Source organism: Hydra vulgaris, chromosome 11 (assembly GCF_038396675.1).
Source record: "Hydra vulgaris chromosome 11, alternate assembly HydraT2T_AEP".
NCBI classification, from domain to species: Eukaryota; Metazoa; Cnidaria; class Hydrozoa; order Anthoathecata; family Hydridae; genus Hydra; species Hydra vulgaris.
The window spans coordinates 32,175,491-32,193,890 of record NC_088930.1 but is presented as its reverse complement, the minus strand read 5'-3'; the positions used below and the strand labels follow the sequence as shown (position 1 = coordinate 32,193,890).

Sequence of the window (18,400 nt, the reverse complement as noted above, 5' to 3'; positions counted from 1 at the left end):
CTAGCCAGGTTTTAGAAAGAAACTAATAAAAAAGGCACTATGAACCTTTGATGATACTATTTGAATAATTGGTGACTGAATAATTGAGGCCAAACTAAGTACCGTCTGGTTTTTGATATTCAATCCTAAATTTTCCATTAAAGGAATCACTTAGATTTTGTGTTTTTCCGTCAAGACTTTTTCGAAGCTCATCTTCTTTAGTTAGCTTTTAATACGCAGGTCTGGTACAGCTTCTAAGGGAAGATCTGATAACGTTGGTAGCACTAGTTGGTAACTTTTGATGATGTAACATAAAAAAGAGTGGCAAGCACAGCTGATTTCATGACAGCTAAATTACCAGTACTCTGTCTACTTTCCACACAAAAAAAACTTTGTAATTGATGAATTATTGTATCTGTCAGTCTTCAACGCAATTGATGAATTGTTGCATCTGTCAGTTTTTCACAACCTTGGTGGTTGTCTCACTTTTTATTTCAATACCCAAAATCGGGTTCCAACACGCTTTTGAAAGAGCCTAAAACTTTCCTAGTAGAAATATCTTTGACGCTATTTAAAGTTTTGCTATCTGCGTCACCAAAAAAAATAACACCTTTTAGTTTATATTTTTTAATCAATCGCAAAAAAATGCGCTTGGTTCCTTAAAAAACTATTTCGTCTTCAGAACCAATAAAGTTTCATTTTTTCAAATGTGTGAATTTTTCACTGTGCATTAGCAGTCTCTATTAGCAAGTTTCTAATTAAAGGAGCATCTCCTTATAAAACGAATAAAAAAAGAAAAAAAAAAGTCGTTTTGAAACAAATTGAGTAGCTCAAAACGCATACAATATATTGTTAAATGTTATTTTGTTGAATGTTAACTCGTTGATTTAATATTTAAATGTTAATATTGCTCTTTCTAGAAGAATTATAATTTCACTACCGCGTAACACTTTTCCCTTTTTTTTTTTTTTGCTGATCCTTTTGTATTTTCTTTAACCATTTTTTTTTAGCATGTTTAAACACTAAAAATAAAGTTTCTAGTGAAAAATTTCGATAAGAATTAAAATGAAAGTCAACAAAAACAACCTTTTACTTCCTTTAGTTTTTTTAATCTAAGCTTTTTGCTTAGGAATTTTATATAGATTTTTTTGCTATAAAGTCATATATGCATCAAAGTCTACATAAATCGACTGGTTTAAGTAGGAGAAGGTGCGATAGAGTTTACATACATCACGTAGTTAAGGGATAAGTGTAATTATAAATTGCAAATAGAATCAACGACAAATAACACTTTTGTCTCAATTAACTTGTATTTGTTTCAGTTTTGATTAAACACAAAATATAATAACTAGGGCTAAAGATTTGTTTCTCGTAGTAATGTCTTTTTTTTCATTTATTTAGTCATTCAATGCTACCCCACAAATAGAGTAACTTTGAACATAAAATATTTTGACTTAAAGTTCAATAACAATTCTAAAAGTCTTTTATTGCTTTGAAAAGTTTTTATTATTATTAAAAGTAAAAAAAACTAATTGTCTGGCGAAGTATTTCAAATATCAAAAATTTTGTAATCGTAAATAAAGGCTATGAACATTTTTTTTATTTATAATAAAATAGTTAGATTTGTACCTTTTTCAATAACAAAATCTAAAGGTCAAAAAAACTCAAAATCTTGGAAAAAATAAAAACCAACGTAGGATTTCAGAACGTTCAATTGGTTTTTTAATGTAACATAAAATCAGATCAATAACCTTTTTTTGACTTTTTTCTCAACATTTTATTGAACTTTACAAAAATGGTTACAAATTGATGTTTTAAAAGTATAGTTTTTTTCTATATGATACTTAAAATATATTATTATTATTATTTGTAGAGACTGGAATTACCGAAAAACGGTTCCTTCGGTAAATTTCGGTTCCTAATTTGATAAGGAACCGATAACTTCGGTTCTTTTCGATTCCTTATTTTAGGCAAGATTCGAAATTTCGGTAAATTTCGATTCCTTATTTTAAGAAAGAATCGAAATTACGGTAAATTTCGATTCCGATTCTGATAAAGAACCGATAACTTAGGTTCTTTTCGATTCCTAATTTTAAGCAATAATCGAAATTACCGTAAATTTTGGTTCCAATTTCGGTTCTTAGCGGAAAATATCGCAAAAAATCGAAAATGCCACAAAGAATCGAAATTGTTACTAAGAATTGAAAAACTTGAATTTTTTTTAATTTTTATTTTCAAAAATACAGTTGAAATACAGTTGAAAAATACAGTTATTCTAAATCACTATCATTGAGATTAGTGACACTGTCCTTGCTGCCCTTGCGACTACTACTAGCGCTGCTATGAGCTACGCTAGTAGAACTATCACTAGCTTCAGTATTAAATAAATCTTTAGATGCATCATATATAGGGTTTTTTTTAATTGGTGATTTTTTCATTGATGATTCAAGTACAAGTTTCCTTTTTTTAGCTCTTTGTAGTAGACTTTGAGACTGTGATTCATTTGGTTTCAAAAAACTTTTCATTTTTGTCTGTTTGGTTGATTGGGTTTGTGTAGATGGAGATGGTTGAGGTTGAGTCTGTGAAGTTGATGGTAGAGGTTGATCTTGAGAGGTGGATGGTAGAGGTTGATCTTGAGAGGTGGATGGTAGAGGTTGAGACTGATAGCCTGGTTCACCAGGGCATTTTTTGTCCCAGGACCTTATTTTTGATTTGACTAGTGGAAAGTTTTCTTTTATGAACATTATTTTTTGAAGGGTCTCTGGCTTCATATTGTGTCTTTTATCACTAATAATATTTCCTCCTAATATAAAAAGCCTTTCTGAAGAGCATGAAGTCACTGGTGGACACAAGTACTTCCTTGCCATAGCAGCTAGTAATGGCAGTTCCTTTTGATTGACCTTCCACCATTCCAAAACCTTCACATCCTTAGCTGGCTTTTGCATAGACAAGTACCTCTTAAATTCCATCTAAAAAAAAAATTTGAATTTGAATTTACCGCAAAGAATCGAAAAAATATTTTTAAGTATCGGAAATATTTATAAGAATCGAAATTATTATTAACAAAATTGAATATCTACCTTTAGAGGAGGCTCTGATGGTCCTGCCAAAGTTGGTGCATCATTTCCATCATTTTCCATGGCCATTCTCTCAAAATCATCCATATCTTCATCTAAGTTTGGCTGTGCAGAAGGCAATGAAGCCTCATAAGCCTCATTGTATTCTCTGGTAGTTGGATGATTGTCTACCAGTTGTCTATTATTCCATCTAAATGATCTTTGTTGCCCTTGATTAATGTAATAGAATAACCTCTATAAACTGGATCAAACACACTTGCGAGATTAAAGTCATTAACTTCAGTGCCTTTATCTGGAATCCTAGTTTCCAAGTATTCTATAAACCTGGTCATTGCATCTTTAGCAATTCTTGAACCTGGAAAAAAAATATATATATAAATAATCAAAATTGCATAATTTGTTGATAATTATTCGAAAGAATCGAAAAAATCGAAATTTGTTGATAATTATCGAAATTATTAGTAAGAATCGAAAGAATCACAAAAAAATATTTTTTACCTGAAGTATTTTGTGTAACTGTCCTATGGCACATAGTAATCAATGAAAAGAGGTGTTGGTGGATCTTGTGAACTGTAGGTGTTTTATCTGAGGACCAAATCTCTGAGTATTCTTGACATTTTGCCAAGAAAGGATGAAGTTCTGCAATTACTTGAAAATCTTCATCACTTGGTATAAGTATTGTCAAGTTTGCATTCAGGCTGTTATCTCTGACAGACTTCAAACCTTGCTCATTTCTTAACACACACTTGAACAGCATTGCATTTGAATTCCATCTTGTTTGCACTGGTTGGATTAGCTTGATTGGATTACACCCTAGAGATTCACATTCTTGTTTGATTTCATACCAATCCTTAGTGCTTTGATGTGTCCTTTGAGCAAGTCTCTTGCACTTATCAACAATTACCTTAACCTCACCATTTTCTAATGTGTCTTTCAAACAATTGTTCAATTGATCACATGATCAACACACACCAATTGCTTGTCCAATAAAGTTGATAAACTGACAGCTGCCTTCATGTTAGCTGCACCATCAGTCACACGTGTTCTTTCTAGGTCAGGCCTTGCCAAGACTTCATATTTTGAAATCATAGTGTCTAATCCTTTGGCAAGTAAAGGACCTGTTTTCCTATTTAAATGAGCCTGGCAGTCCAAACTGTACTTTTTCAACTCAAAATCACTGTTGATGTAATGGAGTGTGAGAGATTCAAAAGGATCACCATTTTTTGCAGTCCAACCATCTGATGTAAAAGCTACACTTTCACATTCTGGTACTTCTTCCTCAAGTTGATTGGTTATTGCCTTTTCAACATTATGATGAATCATTTCAAGCTTTGTTGTAGCAAGTGTTTTTGGTGTTTTTATGATTGCTTTTGGTGCCAAATAGTTCAAGAGCAACTTCATTCCTGGAGTTTCCACAATATTGAAAGGAAGATTTGACATGATACAGGCCAGAGTGAGAACTGTATCAAAATCAAGCTGACAGCTGCTTTGTGAATCCCATTTAGTTATCTGAAATAATAAAAAAAATGTAAAATATCGAAATTATCGAAATTACCGCAAGGAATCGAAATTACGTTAAACAAGACCTGACAACCTAATATATATGGGTAAGTTGTTGCAGTTTCTAGAGACAGTGCTAATCACTCTATCTATTAAAACAAAGAAGTTTAAAGTTAAAAGCCTTTAAAGTTTTGAAACGTTTGAAAAACACGTGTTTACTAAATCTACATGCACGTGTTAGGTGACAGGTCAAATCAAAAACTTTAAACCTCAATAACTTTGTTAATATTGAGTTTAGAGCAAAAAGGACATTAATTTGGAATCATTAAATTGTTGTCTAGTGTGGAAATTTAACTTTTTATTAATTTACAGAGTTATTAAACTTTAAAGTATATTATAAATTTGGAAAAGGGCTCAAATGTTTCTAATTGAATATGAAAATAGATTTCTAACATTAGTTTCATCAAAATCAAGCCCGAATTGGTAAATTGAGAAAAAAATATTTTCTGCATGGCCCAAACGGCGCCCAAAAGATCCGAGTTTTTTTTGAAGAAATATTTTTTCTCAATTTACCAATTTGGGCTTGATTTTGATTCGAATATTTACAAATAAAAACGGTAAAATGTTATAAAAACGATTATTTAAGCTACTAAAAAATTACAATATTTTTCTCACCTTAACATACTCATCCAGAGTTACTTGAAGTTTTTCATGACCACCTTGCTGACTGGATTGTGGAGAATTTTTACTAAGGTTATCCACCCTTTTTTTACTAGTGGTTGTGGCTGGAAAGAAACCTCTCAAACTTGAAGATCTATCAAGCTCCTTTTCAACTTCCTCCCTGTCAGCAGCCAGTTGCACTACCTTGTCATTCTTTGCCTTAAGATAAGCTTTGGCTTGAATGGGGTGCTGAGATCTGTATAAAAAAAGATTTAAATTTAATAATTATAGGGATAGGAATCGAAATTACCGAAATAATTGAAAATATTGAAAAGAATCGAAAAAATTGAAATAACTCCTATATTTTATAAAGTAAATCATTACTTAATATTAACTTAAATTGCAAAAATTCTGAAAATATTAAAAAGAATCAAAATTACCGAAAAAATTGAAAAAACATTACTTACCCTAAATGTTTACTCATTCCTGATGTACTTCCATGGCAGCAAGTTAACACTGCTTGACATTGATTACAACTAGATTTATAAGTTTCCTTTTTTGGTGACAGAATTCACTGTCACTTCTGGTAGTTTGGTAAAGTAATTCCAAATTGCATTATTAACTTGAGACATTGTTGTAAATTGTAATGTTGTTGTTGTTTGTAAGAGTTGTTTGTGAAACAATAAATTGTAACTGATTAGATTTTCACAAAACCCGACTATTTATACTGGTAAAGGGGAATCCTTTAGGGGAGGGAAATTAAATTTGAATGAATTTAAATTTAATTTCGCACGCCATTATTAAAACGTATTTGTAATAAAAACGATTCTTTACAATTGTAAAGAATCGTTTTTATTAATAAAAACGATTTTTTAATTAATCCCTTAGGGGAGGTAAATTAAATTTGAATGAATTTGAATTTAATTTCACACGCCATTATTAAAACGTATTTGTAATAAAAACGATTCTTTACAATAAAAACGATTTTTTAATTAATAATTGAAATTTACCGTTTTTATTACAAAGAATCGAAATTACCGAAATAATTGAAAATATTGAAAAGAATCGAAAATATTGATTATAACGGAAGTATATTATTAAAAAAAAAAGGTGAGTAATCAATTTCCCAGTCGGCAAATTTAGTTGTAAATGCGCATTAGAAACTCGTTTAAATACGTATCGATGTGGTATGTATGTTAGCCATTTTATCGTGTCGAATACGCGTAAGAAATACGCATTAGATGCGTATAAAGACAGGTATACAATACGACGCCTTCTGAGTATCAAACTCGCATTTGAAACTCTTGTAAACACGTATAAAACACGATAACCAGAGAATATTCAATACGATATTTTCCTGGTATTACATGCGCATTTAAAACTTTCCAGAATACGCATTATTTACGAATATTTGTTAGCCATTTTATCGTGTCAAACGCGCATTAAAAATAGACATCAGATGCGCATACAGACAGTATACAATACGACATCAGATGCGTAGACAGGTATACAATACGACGCCTACTGAGTATCAAACTCGCATTTAAACACGTATAAAACACGATAACCAGAGAATATTCAATACAATTTTGTTAACTTATATGAATTCATAACATAATGATAATGACTAGCAGTAAGCAACCCATAATACGGGTTATGAGTTATTAAATCGTTAATAACAATAAAAACACATTAATAACTTGATATATTATCTAAAAAATTAAATACAAATTTATCTATAAATATTTTAACTTTGACTCCCTTTCAGTAACGTCATTGCTTATAGTTAACGACGAAGACCGCATTAACATCAGTTGAGTTCTTTTTAAAATCTGTCACAACACAGGTACCAGAAACGGAAAGCCTGAAAATACCTAAAAAATAAAATTAAAAAAAAAATTACAATTTTTAATTACAAAAGTACTATTTGCATTGTATTGTAAGTAGAATTAGGATAATAATAACAGAAAATATATATTCCGTGACTACAGAATAATTAAAAAAGATTATAAAAAGGCTAGACAACACAATGTAGTAACACTGGCAAATAACACCACAACTTAATAAAATATTTTATTAACTTAAATACTTGGACTGAAAAGATTTTATTTATTACAATATTTGAACAATCGAGGGACAATTATAGTTAAACAATTTAAACAATTATACCATAAAATAGCAAGCAAATCGTAAAATATTTCTTAGAAATGATCTATTTTTTTCATTTGACTACTATTTTCAAGTTGCCTATAAGCATTTACATTAATAACTTTGTTGAGCCTAATACTATCTATTTCAATTTAACTATTATCATTAAACATATTACCAGTAATCTTACTATTGTTGCAACTGAATAAATGAACGTAAAAGAATCTTACAAATTGTGATCTTTTCTAATCAAAGACTTTATTTAAACTTAAGATTTATTGAAATCCATATCTTTTTATATGTTTACATACATTAGTCGTTTATCAAAAATATTAAACAACATTTATTTACATCAATTATTTTTAATTAAAAAAGAATCTTGACTACAATGCACAAAATTATTTTTACCTTAATGCATAAAAATAATAAATGCACAATCTTGTATAAAAAAATGAAGCAATGCCAATCAGTATATTTTACTCTAAATTAATTATTTAAATATATATATATATATATATATATATATATATATATATATATATATATATATATATATATATATATATATATATATATATATATATATATATATAGGGGAACATGGGGTAAAATGACGAATGGGGCAAGATGACGACCTACAGTTATCTCTTAAGCAAAACTAAATATAACAGTTGATTTTAGCTGAAAGGGAAGTAGATTAATTTTACTAGATTTATCAATGGTTTCTTTTTAAATATTATTTTTGTGACGAAAGCTAAGTATTAAAAAAGTTTTTCTGACATTGAGAAAAAAACTTATTATCCTCGTTTGACTTGATTTATTACATCGCTACATCACCAGCTAAAGGTAAATTTTATTTTTTGGACAGACTAAGATACAGGCGTTTTTCGAAACAGTCGTCATCTTGCCCCATGTTCCCCTATATATCTATTCACATACCTTTAAAAAGTGGTATTACACTTTACACAATGAAATATGGAAATACATCATCATTTTTTTCAACTACTTTCAAAGAAATTTATTTATTTTTTCTAGTCTGTTATTTTTTCTAAGAAAGAATATTTATAAAGATACAGAGAAATATAAAATATACTGAAATATAGGCAGATTTATGTTTATAAACTTTTGTGTCAACAAATTACAGTCAGTTTTCCATGTTAAATACATAAAATATATATCAAATATAACATATATCAAATATCAAATAAATCCAATATAAAATAAAACAAAATAGTAAACTTACTCAAATCAGTATCAGTTATACCGTGTGAAGTAACTAAAAAACACTTCAGTTCTTTTCAATTGCTTTAAAAAATAACTTTCAGCTCTTTCCAATTGCACTAAAAAGAAAAAAAAAACTTACTTAGATAAGTTGGCAAGTTCTTAAGAATCTGAAAACAAATAAGTAAAAAAACAAAGAACAAACAAACATTTATTTGTTAAAACTACTATATTTAAACAAATTAAATTTAAAAAAGTGTAACGCCAATTCTCCTTAAAGGCTAAAATAAAACTTTCAGCTCAAATTTGCTTGCATACCTTGCTTGTAAAACCATGTGAATAAGAAACACATTTAGAAAAGCCTAGAAACTACTTAAAGATGACATATGCAAAATTGAAGTTTGAACGTTGACTGGACTAACTATTAGCAGATGTTTTTAAAAAATTCATAAAAATTTACATATATTCGTTCTTTTATATTGCATAAATCCATCATATGATAAATCTGAAATAAAAAAATGTAATGGATAAGTAAATACAAAGAAAAACATCATATATAAATCACAAATCAATATAACAGATAGAGATAAGATGTCATGATAAGAGAGTAGTAGTTGTTAAGTATTGTTATTTCATGTTAGCTTTTAGAAAACAATTCATGTTGGTACGTCATGGTTCTAAAAATTCAAATTAAGATATAAACAAAATGTATATGTGGCAAAATGACTTTTCTTGAGTGGCTTTTAGTGAATGATTAAAAGCAGTGACTTTCAATAATAAAACCACTTATAATTTTTAACAATAGACACCAACATAAAGGTAAGCCAAATGTAACAACATTAGTAACATAAATAACAACTTTATGCAAAATCTTGCTCAACACGTTTGCCAAGTCACACACTTTGAAAACATGGTCCATAAATATTATAAGAAGTGTTTATATATGTTATATAAATTTAAATAAATATATTGTGTTTTATAGTTAGTATATATGTTTATATTATGTTGTTTTTATGTCATGGAAACAACATAATATAAACATATATACTAACTATAAAACACAATATATTTATTTAAATTTATAACACATATATAAACACTTCTTATAATATTTATATACACAATAGATACATTTTATACTATTTTAAAAATTCATTTATAAAACAATTATATAACACATATTACCACATACATATATTTATCAAAAACTTTTTAATTTTGAACATAATATAAACACATATGCAAACTATAAACATATATAACTTGAATTGTGTGAACAAAAAATTTAAAAATAACATGAAAATATCTAAAAAGGTTCATATATATTAATATATAAAGAAATATATCTCGTAATAAAATAATAAAATTTAAATAAATATATTGTGTTTTATAGTTAGTATATATGTTTATATTATGTTGTTTCTATGTCATGGAAACAACATAATATAAACATAAATACTAACTATAAAACACAATATATTTATTTAAATTTGTAACACATATATAAACACTTCTTATAATATTTATAAACACAATAGATACATTTTATACTATTTTAAAAATTCATTTATAAAACAATTATATAACACATATTACCACATACATATATATATATCAAAAACTTTTTAATTTTGAACATAATATAAACACATATGCAAACTATAAACATATATAACTTGAATTGTGTGAACAAAAAATTTAAAAATAACATGAAAATATCTAAAAAGGTTCATATATATTTATATATAAAGACATATATCTCGTAATAAAATATCAAATTATAATCATATCTAACTTAAATCAAATACTTATTGAATAAAGAACAAAAAACAGATAAAAGAACTGCAATCCTAATAACAAAATTTAACGTTTAGCAACAATTAAAGTGTCAGTGTTGGCTCAAAATTTTAACTTATTTTTTTAAATTTTCTAAAACAGAACAAAAAAGGTAATAGCATAACAGAAATGTCAATAAAATAGCATGCGCTTTATAAGCAAAGATTTTCGTTTTTCCCCTTATTTGTTAATATTTGATCAAAATAGGATTCGATATCATATCCGATTTTGATCAAATATTATAAATACGTATTTTTGATAAATAAGTGGTATTGAACTCGAGTTCGAAACTTAAAACTAAATGCGCATTTTTCTGGTATCAATGGCGGTATGTCATACGTGATCAATACTCAGAGTATTTACAATACTAGATATGCCGACTGGGTTACGGTTCTTTTCGATTCCTATTCTGATAAAGAACCGATAACTTCGGTTCTTTGCGATTCCTTTTTTTATAAGGAACCGATAACTTCGGTTCTTTTCGATTCCTATTCTGATAAAGAACCGAAACCTTCGATTCCTTTCGATTCCTCGAAAAATACCGAAGAACCGAAGAACCGTTTTTCGGTAACTTCAGTCCTTAATTATTTGCCGTATATTAAAATTTACAATGAAATAAATCGTGTTAACAAATAAGAGGGCTGGAACAAGCAGAAGACATAAACTGTCTTATCATCGAGCCCCATTTACATTGAAAAAATCGTCAGTTTATATACAAAAAAGAAAAGTAGCTAAGTACATAATAAGAATTTTACACATGTTAGTTACAATATAAATATTAATATAATATAAATATTAGTATTGAAATATAACGCAATATATCAAAGATTACCAACAACATAAAAGTATTAAAGTTTTTTAACAAAAAATTAAATAAAAATAAAACTGCAACAAAAGAGAAGTAGTGTCAATAACTATTTTTTTAGATAATTCATATTATTTATGTATTTATTTTAAAAGAGATACTTTAAATCAAAGTCATTTTGTAATTAGAGACTCTTAGATTCTTTCCTGAATTGTTCCAAAGATATGTTTTGAATATTATTTTTTTTTTGTAATAAATTTTGAAAAGTGTTTCCATAGAAACGGTCCACGGTATTGGATTTGGTAAGAACTTAGTTTTAGATTAGTTTTAGGTACAATAAAGTTGTTAATTGAAAATTTAGTCGGATACTTGTGCGAGACCACGTGTATATGGCCACGTAGCTCGTGGTTATATTCTAAGAATCAAACAGGAAATATGCTCAATAAAATCTTGCAATCTTGACCGTTTCCCCGAGCAATTCTTAACTTCACTTTCAGCTTAATCTTTTTCCTTTTTTTTTTGTTGCTTTATATGGTTTTTTTGTATATGTAAATCTTTTTGAGTTTAGATTATGTTGTCCTTCCTTTATATCCTATATAGTAACCAGTTTAATGGTTTTAAAAATGTCACAAGTACTGTGTGTTATGATACAAAGATAAATAATTTTGCATGCAAAATGGAAAAGAAATAGATAAGTTTCCAAAATTTACCAGCTCCAATAAAATGCGACTGCCCTATTGTTCTTGCTTTGCTGGGCAACTGCATGCACATATGGTAGACTTATTAGCAATTTTACGGGGTGGTGTAGGTTCTTTTTAAGGAATATGGTCGACTAGTTAGCATTTGACGACAGACTTTTTTATTTGAGGTTCTCTTTTTTTTCTTTTGGGAGTTTTAAACGATTTGGTCTCCCCCTCGCCCCCACTTATTTTATTTCTTGAATCGTGCCTATTTAAATAAATTTCTGGTTAAATCGTCCACGCTTAAATAAATATTTGTACATTGACTAACTTGATTATTTTAAAAAGTACTGTTTACAAATCAACTATCTATTAATTACGCCAACAAAATAGGGGAAGGAGGTGCCTGAACTTTGACTATTCTTGACAAGTTGATACCAACAATGTTACTTTTTAAATCAAATTTAATTACTTAAAAAAACAAAAATTAGGCAGCGTTTGCAGTTCTGTGTTGCACACTCGCTCAACCTTAAGTATTTTAATAAAGCTATTTATGTTTCTACTTTTTAAAACCCGTGTTGTGCTTCAGAAAGATTCGACACATACAGAACTAAATAAGCACACACGAGATGTTTACTCGCAGCACTATTATTTTTGCAAAGTTGTTGTTGGTTAGCCTGTTGTGCAACAAAAATTTTATGCAACTACATAGTCTACATTATATTATTTAAATGTTTATACAAGGGGTCGGCAACCTGCAGCTCGCAAGCCTCGTGTGATTTTTTCGATGACAAAATGCGACTCTTTTAGCTCCATGCACAAATATTAATATAATATTAAAATAAAGATGTTGGAATCACTTTAAACACTGAATAGTTTTGTAAATTGTAACTTTTGGTTCTTCCCAAAAGGTTGCCAACCAACCTTTTCAAATGGAGCCTTTTGAGACGGAACCTTGGTTTATACAATTTGTTAAATACAGTTTTTGTTATACCAGACTCAATTAAAAGTATTTGGATTTCACTGTGAAACTGAATTGGGTTGCTAAGTTAAAGTGAGGAGGATTTACGCATTCATGCATTGCAACTTTATGTGAATTTTCGATAAATATTTAACACTATCATCGAAGTTGGTTTATTCGCGGAAGTGGAGTCATCAAATAATGACGTAATTTTATAAGGAGGTCTCTGGAAGTTTGACTAGTTGTTGACAAGGGAGAGAGGGTGGAGGTAAAAATCGCCCAAAAAGCTGTTGGACGTAATTAATAGACAGCCCCTAAATGGTTTTACCTCGGGTAAACTTTTGTAACTTTTGGCTTATTGTGTATCCAACGCTCTTCCTTTTTTAGAGGTCTCCAAGATCTTATTTTTTGGACTATATAACAGTCGGTGCCATTCGGCCATCAGTTTTCTATATCGTTTAACTGCCCGAAAAATAGTCTTGCAAAAAATCTTGCAAAAAATCCATCGCGTTTCGCCCTTATATAACTTAAAACAACAACAACAACAAAAGCACGTGTTTTTAGATGATTATAGATTTTTTTGCACTTAACAATACTAAAACACTTACTTAAAGGTACATTTTTTTTAAACAGTTTGTTTTCATCAGCATCTGATAAGCATATTGTTGAGACTTTACATTATTATAATGACAGTGAGTCACAGTAATAAAATAAAAATAATGTCAAAAAAATGATAAAAATAAAAATAAATAAAGAAAAAGCACTTACACTGCAGTGCTTACAGCTTTTTTTAAGTTTATTTATTAATGCTTTATCTATTAATGCTTCCAGTGGATTAGTAGCATTTTTACAAAAAATAAAATACACAGAGGATACAAAGAAGCGAGAAAACATCAATCCTGTTGCTATTAGTGTTTGTTGGATCTTTTGTTAAATGCAGACACTGTAAAAACTTATTTAAAAGCTAACAAGGGCTATCTTTTACTTTTAAAGTTACGCAAATATTGTGCAAAGATATTTGTTAAATTTTAAGTGAGAAAAAGCAGAGTGCTTCAAAGATGTATTTTATAATCTTGAAGGTCTACACACAAATTTGTTTAAAATGTAAAAAAAAAAAAAAAAAAAAAAAATTTATTATTAAATGAATTTTAAATTAAAAAAAAATTTCTTTCAATTACAAGCAAGTGTGGTTTTACTTTACACCACTATATTTTCTATGGCCCAATTTTTGGCAAAAAGTCATTTTTTCAAGTTTCGATTATCAATTCTTTATGTACTAAACCTAAAAGTAAACACTTCAAACCATAGATAATGAATATTTATACATCTTTTAAATGTATGGCTTTTCTTTATAATAAGTGCTTGAAGTTAAAAACATGTTTATTTAATTTTATTTAAGCAGAATTGTTCATAGAGCGACAAATAAATTCCTTAGTGTCTCAGTCCCACATGAATTAAAATTTTTGGTGTTGTGTAAAGTGCATTATTTTCCATAGATTAGTACTTTTAAAAACATACATATTTCCCTCAGAAAAATGAAATTTTTAAATAAGATGATTTTTTTTGCAAAAAAAATTAAAATTATCAATTTTTAATTACACTTTGAAAAAATTGAGCACGCAATTGAGTTTTGATTTTTGTGTTGTTATACTAGGATACTATTATAAAAATGACCCTCGCAAATTTTTGCTGCTACCTTTAATGATATGAATTTTTTATCCAAGTATGAACTGCTTTATAATCCACAATTTATTTAATATTTGGTTAGAAAAACAAGTTAAAAGTGAAAGTTTATAAATCTGTGCAATCATATAAACAATGTTGCTAAAAAAAAAATATTCAAAAAAGTCAAGTGAAACACCAAAATTTCAATTTGTGCATTAAATTTCAAAAAAAATTAGTGTGAGGTAAAAGAAATAAAAATAGTTTTAAAAGAAAAATTGTGATTGGCTCAAAAAAGTAATCATATTTCCTTCGACGACATTAAACTTTCTACATCTGTAGGTCAACCAAAGTTATCTTATGATGCTCTTTTTGATCTTTCTGATTTTTAAGATGATATCTTAAAAATCAGAAAGACAAAAAAGAGCAGAATTGTCAGAATTATCTGATGAAAAGCACCATAAATCCAACTTACAATGCAAGCTGCAAGTATGGCAGCATGTCAACAAAAAAACAAAATTTAGCAGCAGTTCTGCAGGAATTAAATAAAAACCCAACTCGGCACACAAAAATTATAAAAACTCTTTTAACACGTAAAATAGAAATAGAAAAATATACTGTGGTTGATGCCCTTGAGTTAATTTTGAATTCTAATTTAAGTCTCCAACAGTATCGAACTATTCAAAATGGAGCTATTTTAAGGAACTGTGATTTATATCCTATTTATAATGAAATTTGGAAATGTAAAACTACCTGCAGACCTGATGGTATAAAATGTTCAGATGTTCTTGTGGAAGTTTCATTTAGAAACTTATTAGGATATACAGCTAGACTAGATGCAGCTAGACATAATGTTGCAAGAAGATGTGTCTTTGCAGCATTTAAATTCTTATCAATTAACAAAATAAATTCAGAAATAAGTTATGGGTTTGATAGTTCTGGACATTCAATGTATAATCAAAAATTTGACAGCCCTGGCATTAACTTAGATGAGAATTTATTTGTTACAACAATACCTCTTTGATTAAATTCAGAAAATAATGTTATACTATGGAACAATCGTACTCCATAATCTGTGCGCTTTTTGAGACCACTAAAAGTTGAAAATGTAAGAGAAACTGCAGAACATATATTAAAGCAAGAAAAAAATATAGATGAACAAATAGAAAAACTTGACAACATCTTTGCTACAAAATAAATTTATAAATATAACATATAATTTATTTAAGACGTTAATAGATGGAAAAGTTTTGAATACCCTAACTCAAACTAAGTCATGGCAGTCAAGCCCAATTTGTGATGCAAAGCCTAAAGATTTAAAAAAAATAAAAGTTTCAAAATCGAAAAATGTATTTCAACCAAATTGAGATACTTTGAAATATGGAATCAGTCCATTACATGTCTGGATCAGATTTTTTGAATGTATTCTCCACAGAATGTATTCTCCACATCTTCTCACAGACTTGAATTATGTAAATGGCAAATTTCCTTATCATGTGGTCCAAAATGGACCTCATGATAAGAAAATTTTTTTTTGAAAAGAAAAAAAGAGATTCAGGATTGTTTCCAAAAAGAATTTCATTTACATGTAGATAAGCCAAAAGTAGGAGGTTTTGGAGGTACAAATGACAGAAACAAATCAAGAAGAGCATTTCAAGATGTTAAAATGTTCGCTGAAATTACAAATATTTACGAATAATTGATACAAAGTTTTAAATGTATTTTAATTTGCATTTCTTTGCAATATGAAATTGATATAAAAAATATGAATTTTTTGTTACAAAACAGTCAAACTATATATATCAAAGTATCCATGGTACCCAATGTCTGCAACAGTAGCCAAAGTTCTTGTTCATATTAAATAATTTTTAGAAAACAGTTTATTACCAGTTGGTTATATTGGTGATGAAGGCTCTGAAGCCAGACATAAATTATATAAACAAGATTGACAATTCCATGCCGTAAGACTAGCATAAGAATAGTTTGCAGGATATATTCAACAAAGCCATGGATACTTCAGATCCAATCATCTCAAGTATAAATCAAAGAGTGCAAAGACATTGTAAACTCCCTTTACCAATTGATGTTACTAATTAACTTGATTTTTCCCTGTGTGAAATCCAGGTTTAAAGGGAAGGTATATTTGCTGTCAATGACAAAGAAGAAGAAAAAGAAGAAGAAGAGTAAGAAAAATAGTACTTTTTACTTTTTTGTTTTAGAATTAAATCCTTTAGTCAAAAAAAAATTTGAAAAAAAAAATCATCTTTTTTAATAACTTATAGTTTTGCCCATTTCTAGAAAATTTTTTTTGACAGCACCCATGGCTTAAGTTGCTAAAAATGTATTTATTATGTTATTAGATGTCTTAAAACCTAATTTTTAAAAATAATTCTTATTTTATACTGGAGTTATTAATTTTTGCCAAAAAAACTGGTGCACACCTTCAAACCAGAAAAATGAAAAACTTTTGAATAATAAATGCTTTAAAGTAAAAAGTTAAATTTTTAATTTAGCAGTGAAGGATTTGTTTGATAATCTAAAGTAATCTAGTAAATTAATTTAAGTTACTTTTAATTTAATTAAAGTTAATTTAAGTAAAGTTATTTAAGTTACTAATAGTTAGTTAAGCAACTAATGCAAGGCTGATGAAAAAGGCAAATCAAGAAAATATTGCATAGTTGTTTGATTTCAGCATGACTTATAAAAGAAAATTTGCTTTTGAAAATCTAACCAGTACAAAGGCTTAAGGTTTATGACTTATGAATTATGATTTATGACTTATGAGGCAAATCAAGAAAGTATTGCATAATCATTTGATGTAACACAAAGTCAAATTTCTAGATGGCTTAAAAAAACAAAGTTTTCCCTTGAAAATCCAGCCAGCACAGAGATTTAATGTTGACCAGTACCCACTTTTCTTTTTTGTCTTTGGTGGGAAAACTTACAAGTACATTGCCAGAGATCAAGATTTGACAAATAATGCTTGGATCTTATGATTGGATTCAGTGCCACTGAACATTGACAACCAGTTGGCGACCTGTACCAACTATCAACTTTTATTACACATTAAACAGGTAACACATAGAATTCTGTTCTAAGGAAAGGCAGAGATGGATGATGACTGGATGCTTGATCACTTTTGATGGTTCAAAAAATTTCTTGATTTATAACTGAATGGTCTTAATACTTAAAATGCGTCACCATCCAAAATCAATCTTTCAAGTGACCAACACACTGGAATTTAAGGTGATTTTCAACTGGTTGTAGATGATGCTCTCAATAAAAATAGAAACAAAAATATAATTTGTTAGAATAAAATTTTGAGGGAAAATCTTCAATTTTATTGATAAAGTTTGTATTTTTTATAAGTTTTTTTTATTTATTTCCTCACATGACATTCAGCTACATTTAAAAGCAACAAATACACGACATTAAGAATTATATATTTCTTATATTCTTTTACCTATTAATATGCACATTTGAATTTCGAGTCTCTGTATTCTTAAATAAGCAATTGTAATTCTCTTTAGTCTTTAAATAAGAATATTGTGTGTTTTTTTTACCTTTTTTTTAAATAATAAATTTTTTTTTGCATATGCATTACTGAGTGTATTTTAAATTTTGTGTTTGCTTATATAAAACAAGACTGCATCCAATGGTTCATTTATATGATGTCATATTGGTTGTAATTAACTAAAGTAAGACTATGTATGTCTTATCTGTGCTTTGAGCAATAGACAAGTACACCTTAAGTTAAGTTATGTTTAGTTTTAACAAGCTATTACAAACAAGGTTTTACATACCTAATTAATTGTTTACTTATTAACTCATATTTTTTCATAAAATGTAAATAAGAGTATTTGTTTAACTT

The 18,400-nt window shown here is 28.2% G+C and overlaps 2 protein-coding genes and 1 long non-coding RNA gene across 7 annotated transcripts in view; 1 reads left to right on the top strand and 2 right to left on the bottom strand.

Annotated features, from left to right (window-relative positions):
- The window catches only part of LOC136087586 (uncharacterized), a 144,847-nt gene that overhangs the window by 648 nt on the left and 125,799 nt on the right, over nucleotides 1–18,400 (top strand). The window contains exon 1 of one of the 2 annotated variants that reach the window (XM_065810786.1): nucleotides 13,279–13,481. The exons of the other annotated variant lie outside the window; for it this stretch is intronic. The gene's annotated coding sequence lies outside the window, so the exon portion shown is untranslated. Of the gene's footprint in view, nucleotides 1–13,278; nucleotides 13,482–18,400 lie in introns of those variants that run through there. 2 annotated transcript variants of the gene reach the window in all.
- LOC136087584 (uncharacterized) lies at nucleotides 1,698–5,936 on the bottom strand. The gene is made up of 5 exons (XM_065810782.1): nucleotides 5,684–5,936; nucleotides 5,232–5,472; nucleotides 3,555–4,565; nucleotides 3,060–3,411; nucleotides 1,698–2,948 (listed from the first exon to the last, which is right to left on the bottom strand). The coding sequence occupies exons 1-3, from the start codon at nucleotides 5,698–5,700 to the stop codon at nucleotides 4,002–4,004; spliced, it is 822 nt and encodes a 273-aa protein (XP_065666854.1). The 5' UTR covers nucleotides 5,701–5,936; the 3' UTR covers nucleotides 1,698–2,948; nucleotides 3,060–3,411; nucleotides 3,555–4,001.
- On the bottom strand, nucleotides 6,905–9,603 carry LOC136087583 (uncharacterized). 4 transcript variants are annotated; one of them, XR_010641906.1, is made up of 4 exons: nucleotides 8,904–9,603; nucleotides 8,608–8,704; nucleotides 8,304–8,412; nucleotides 6,905–7,090 (listed from the first exon to the last, which is right to left on the bottom strand). It is a non-coding gene; the product is annotated as an uncharacterized LOC136087583 (long non-coding RNA). The 4 variants fall into 4 exon arrangements; XR_010641905.1 differs by lacking the exon at nucleotides 8,304–8,412 and adding an exon at nucleotides 7,773–7,845; XR_010641904.1 differs by lacking the exon at nucleotides 8,304–8,412 and having other exon boundaries at nucleotides 8,904–9,592.

Excerpts from the sequence above, each read along its gene's own strand:
- LOC136087584 (XM_065810782.1), bottom strand. Across the intron at positions 4,566-5,231 it reads CTCTGGATGAGTATGTTAAG|ATAACTAAATGGGATTCACA; the intron begins GTGAGAAAAATA and ends TTATTATTTCAG.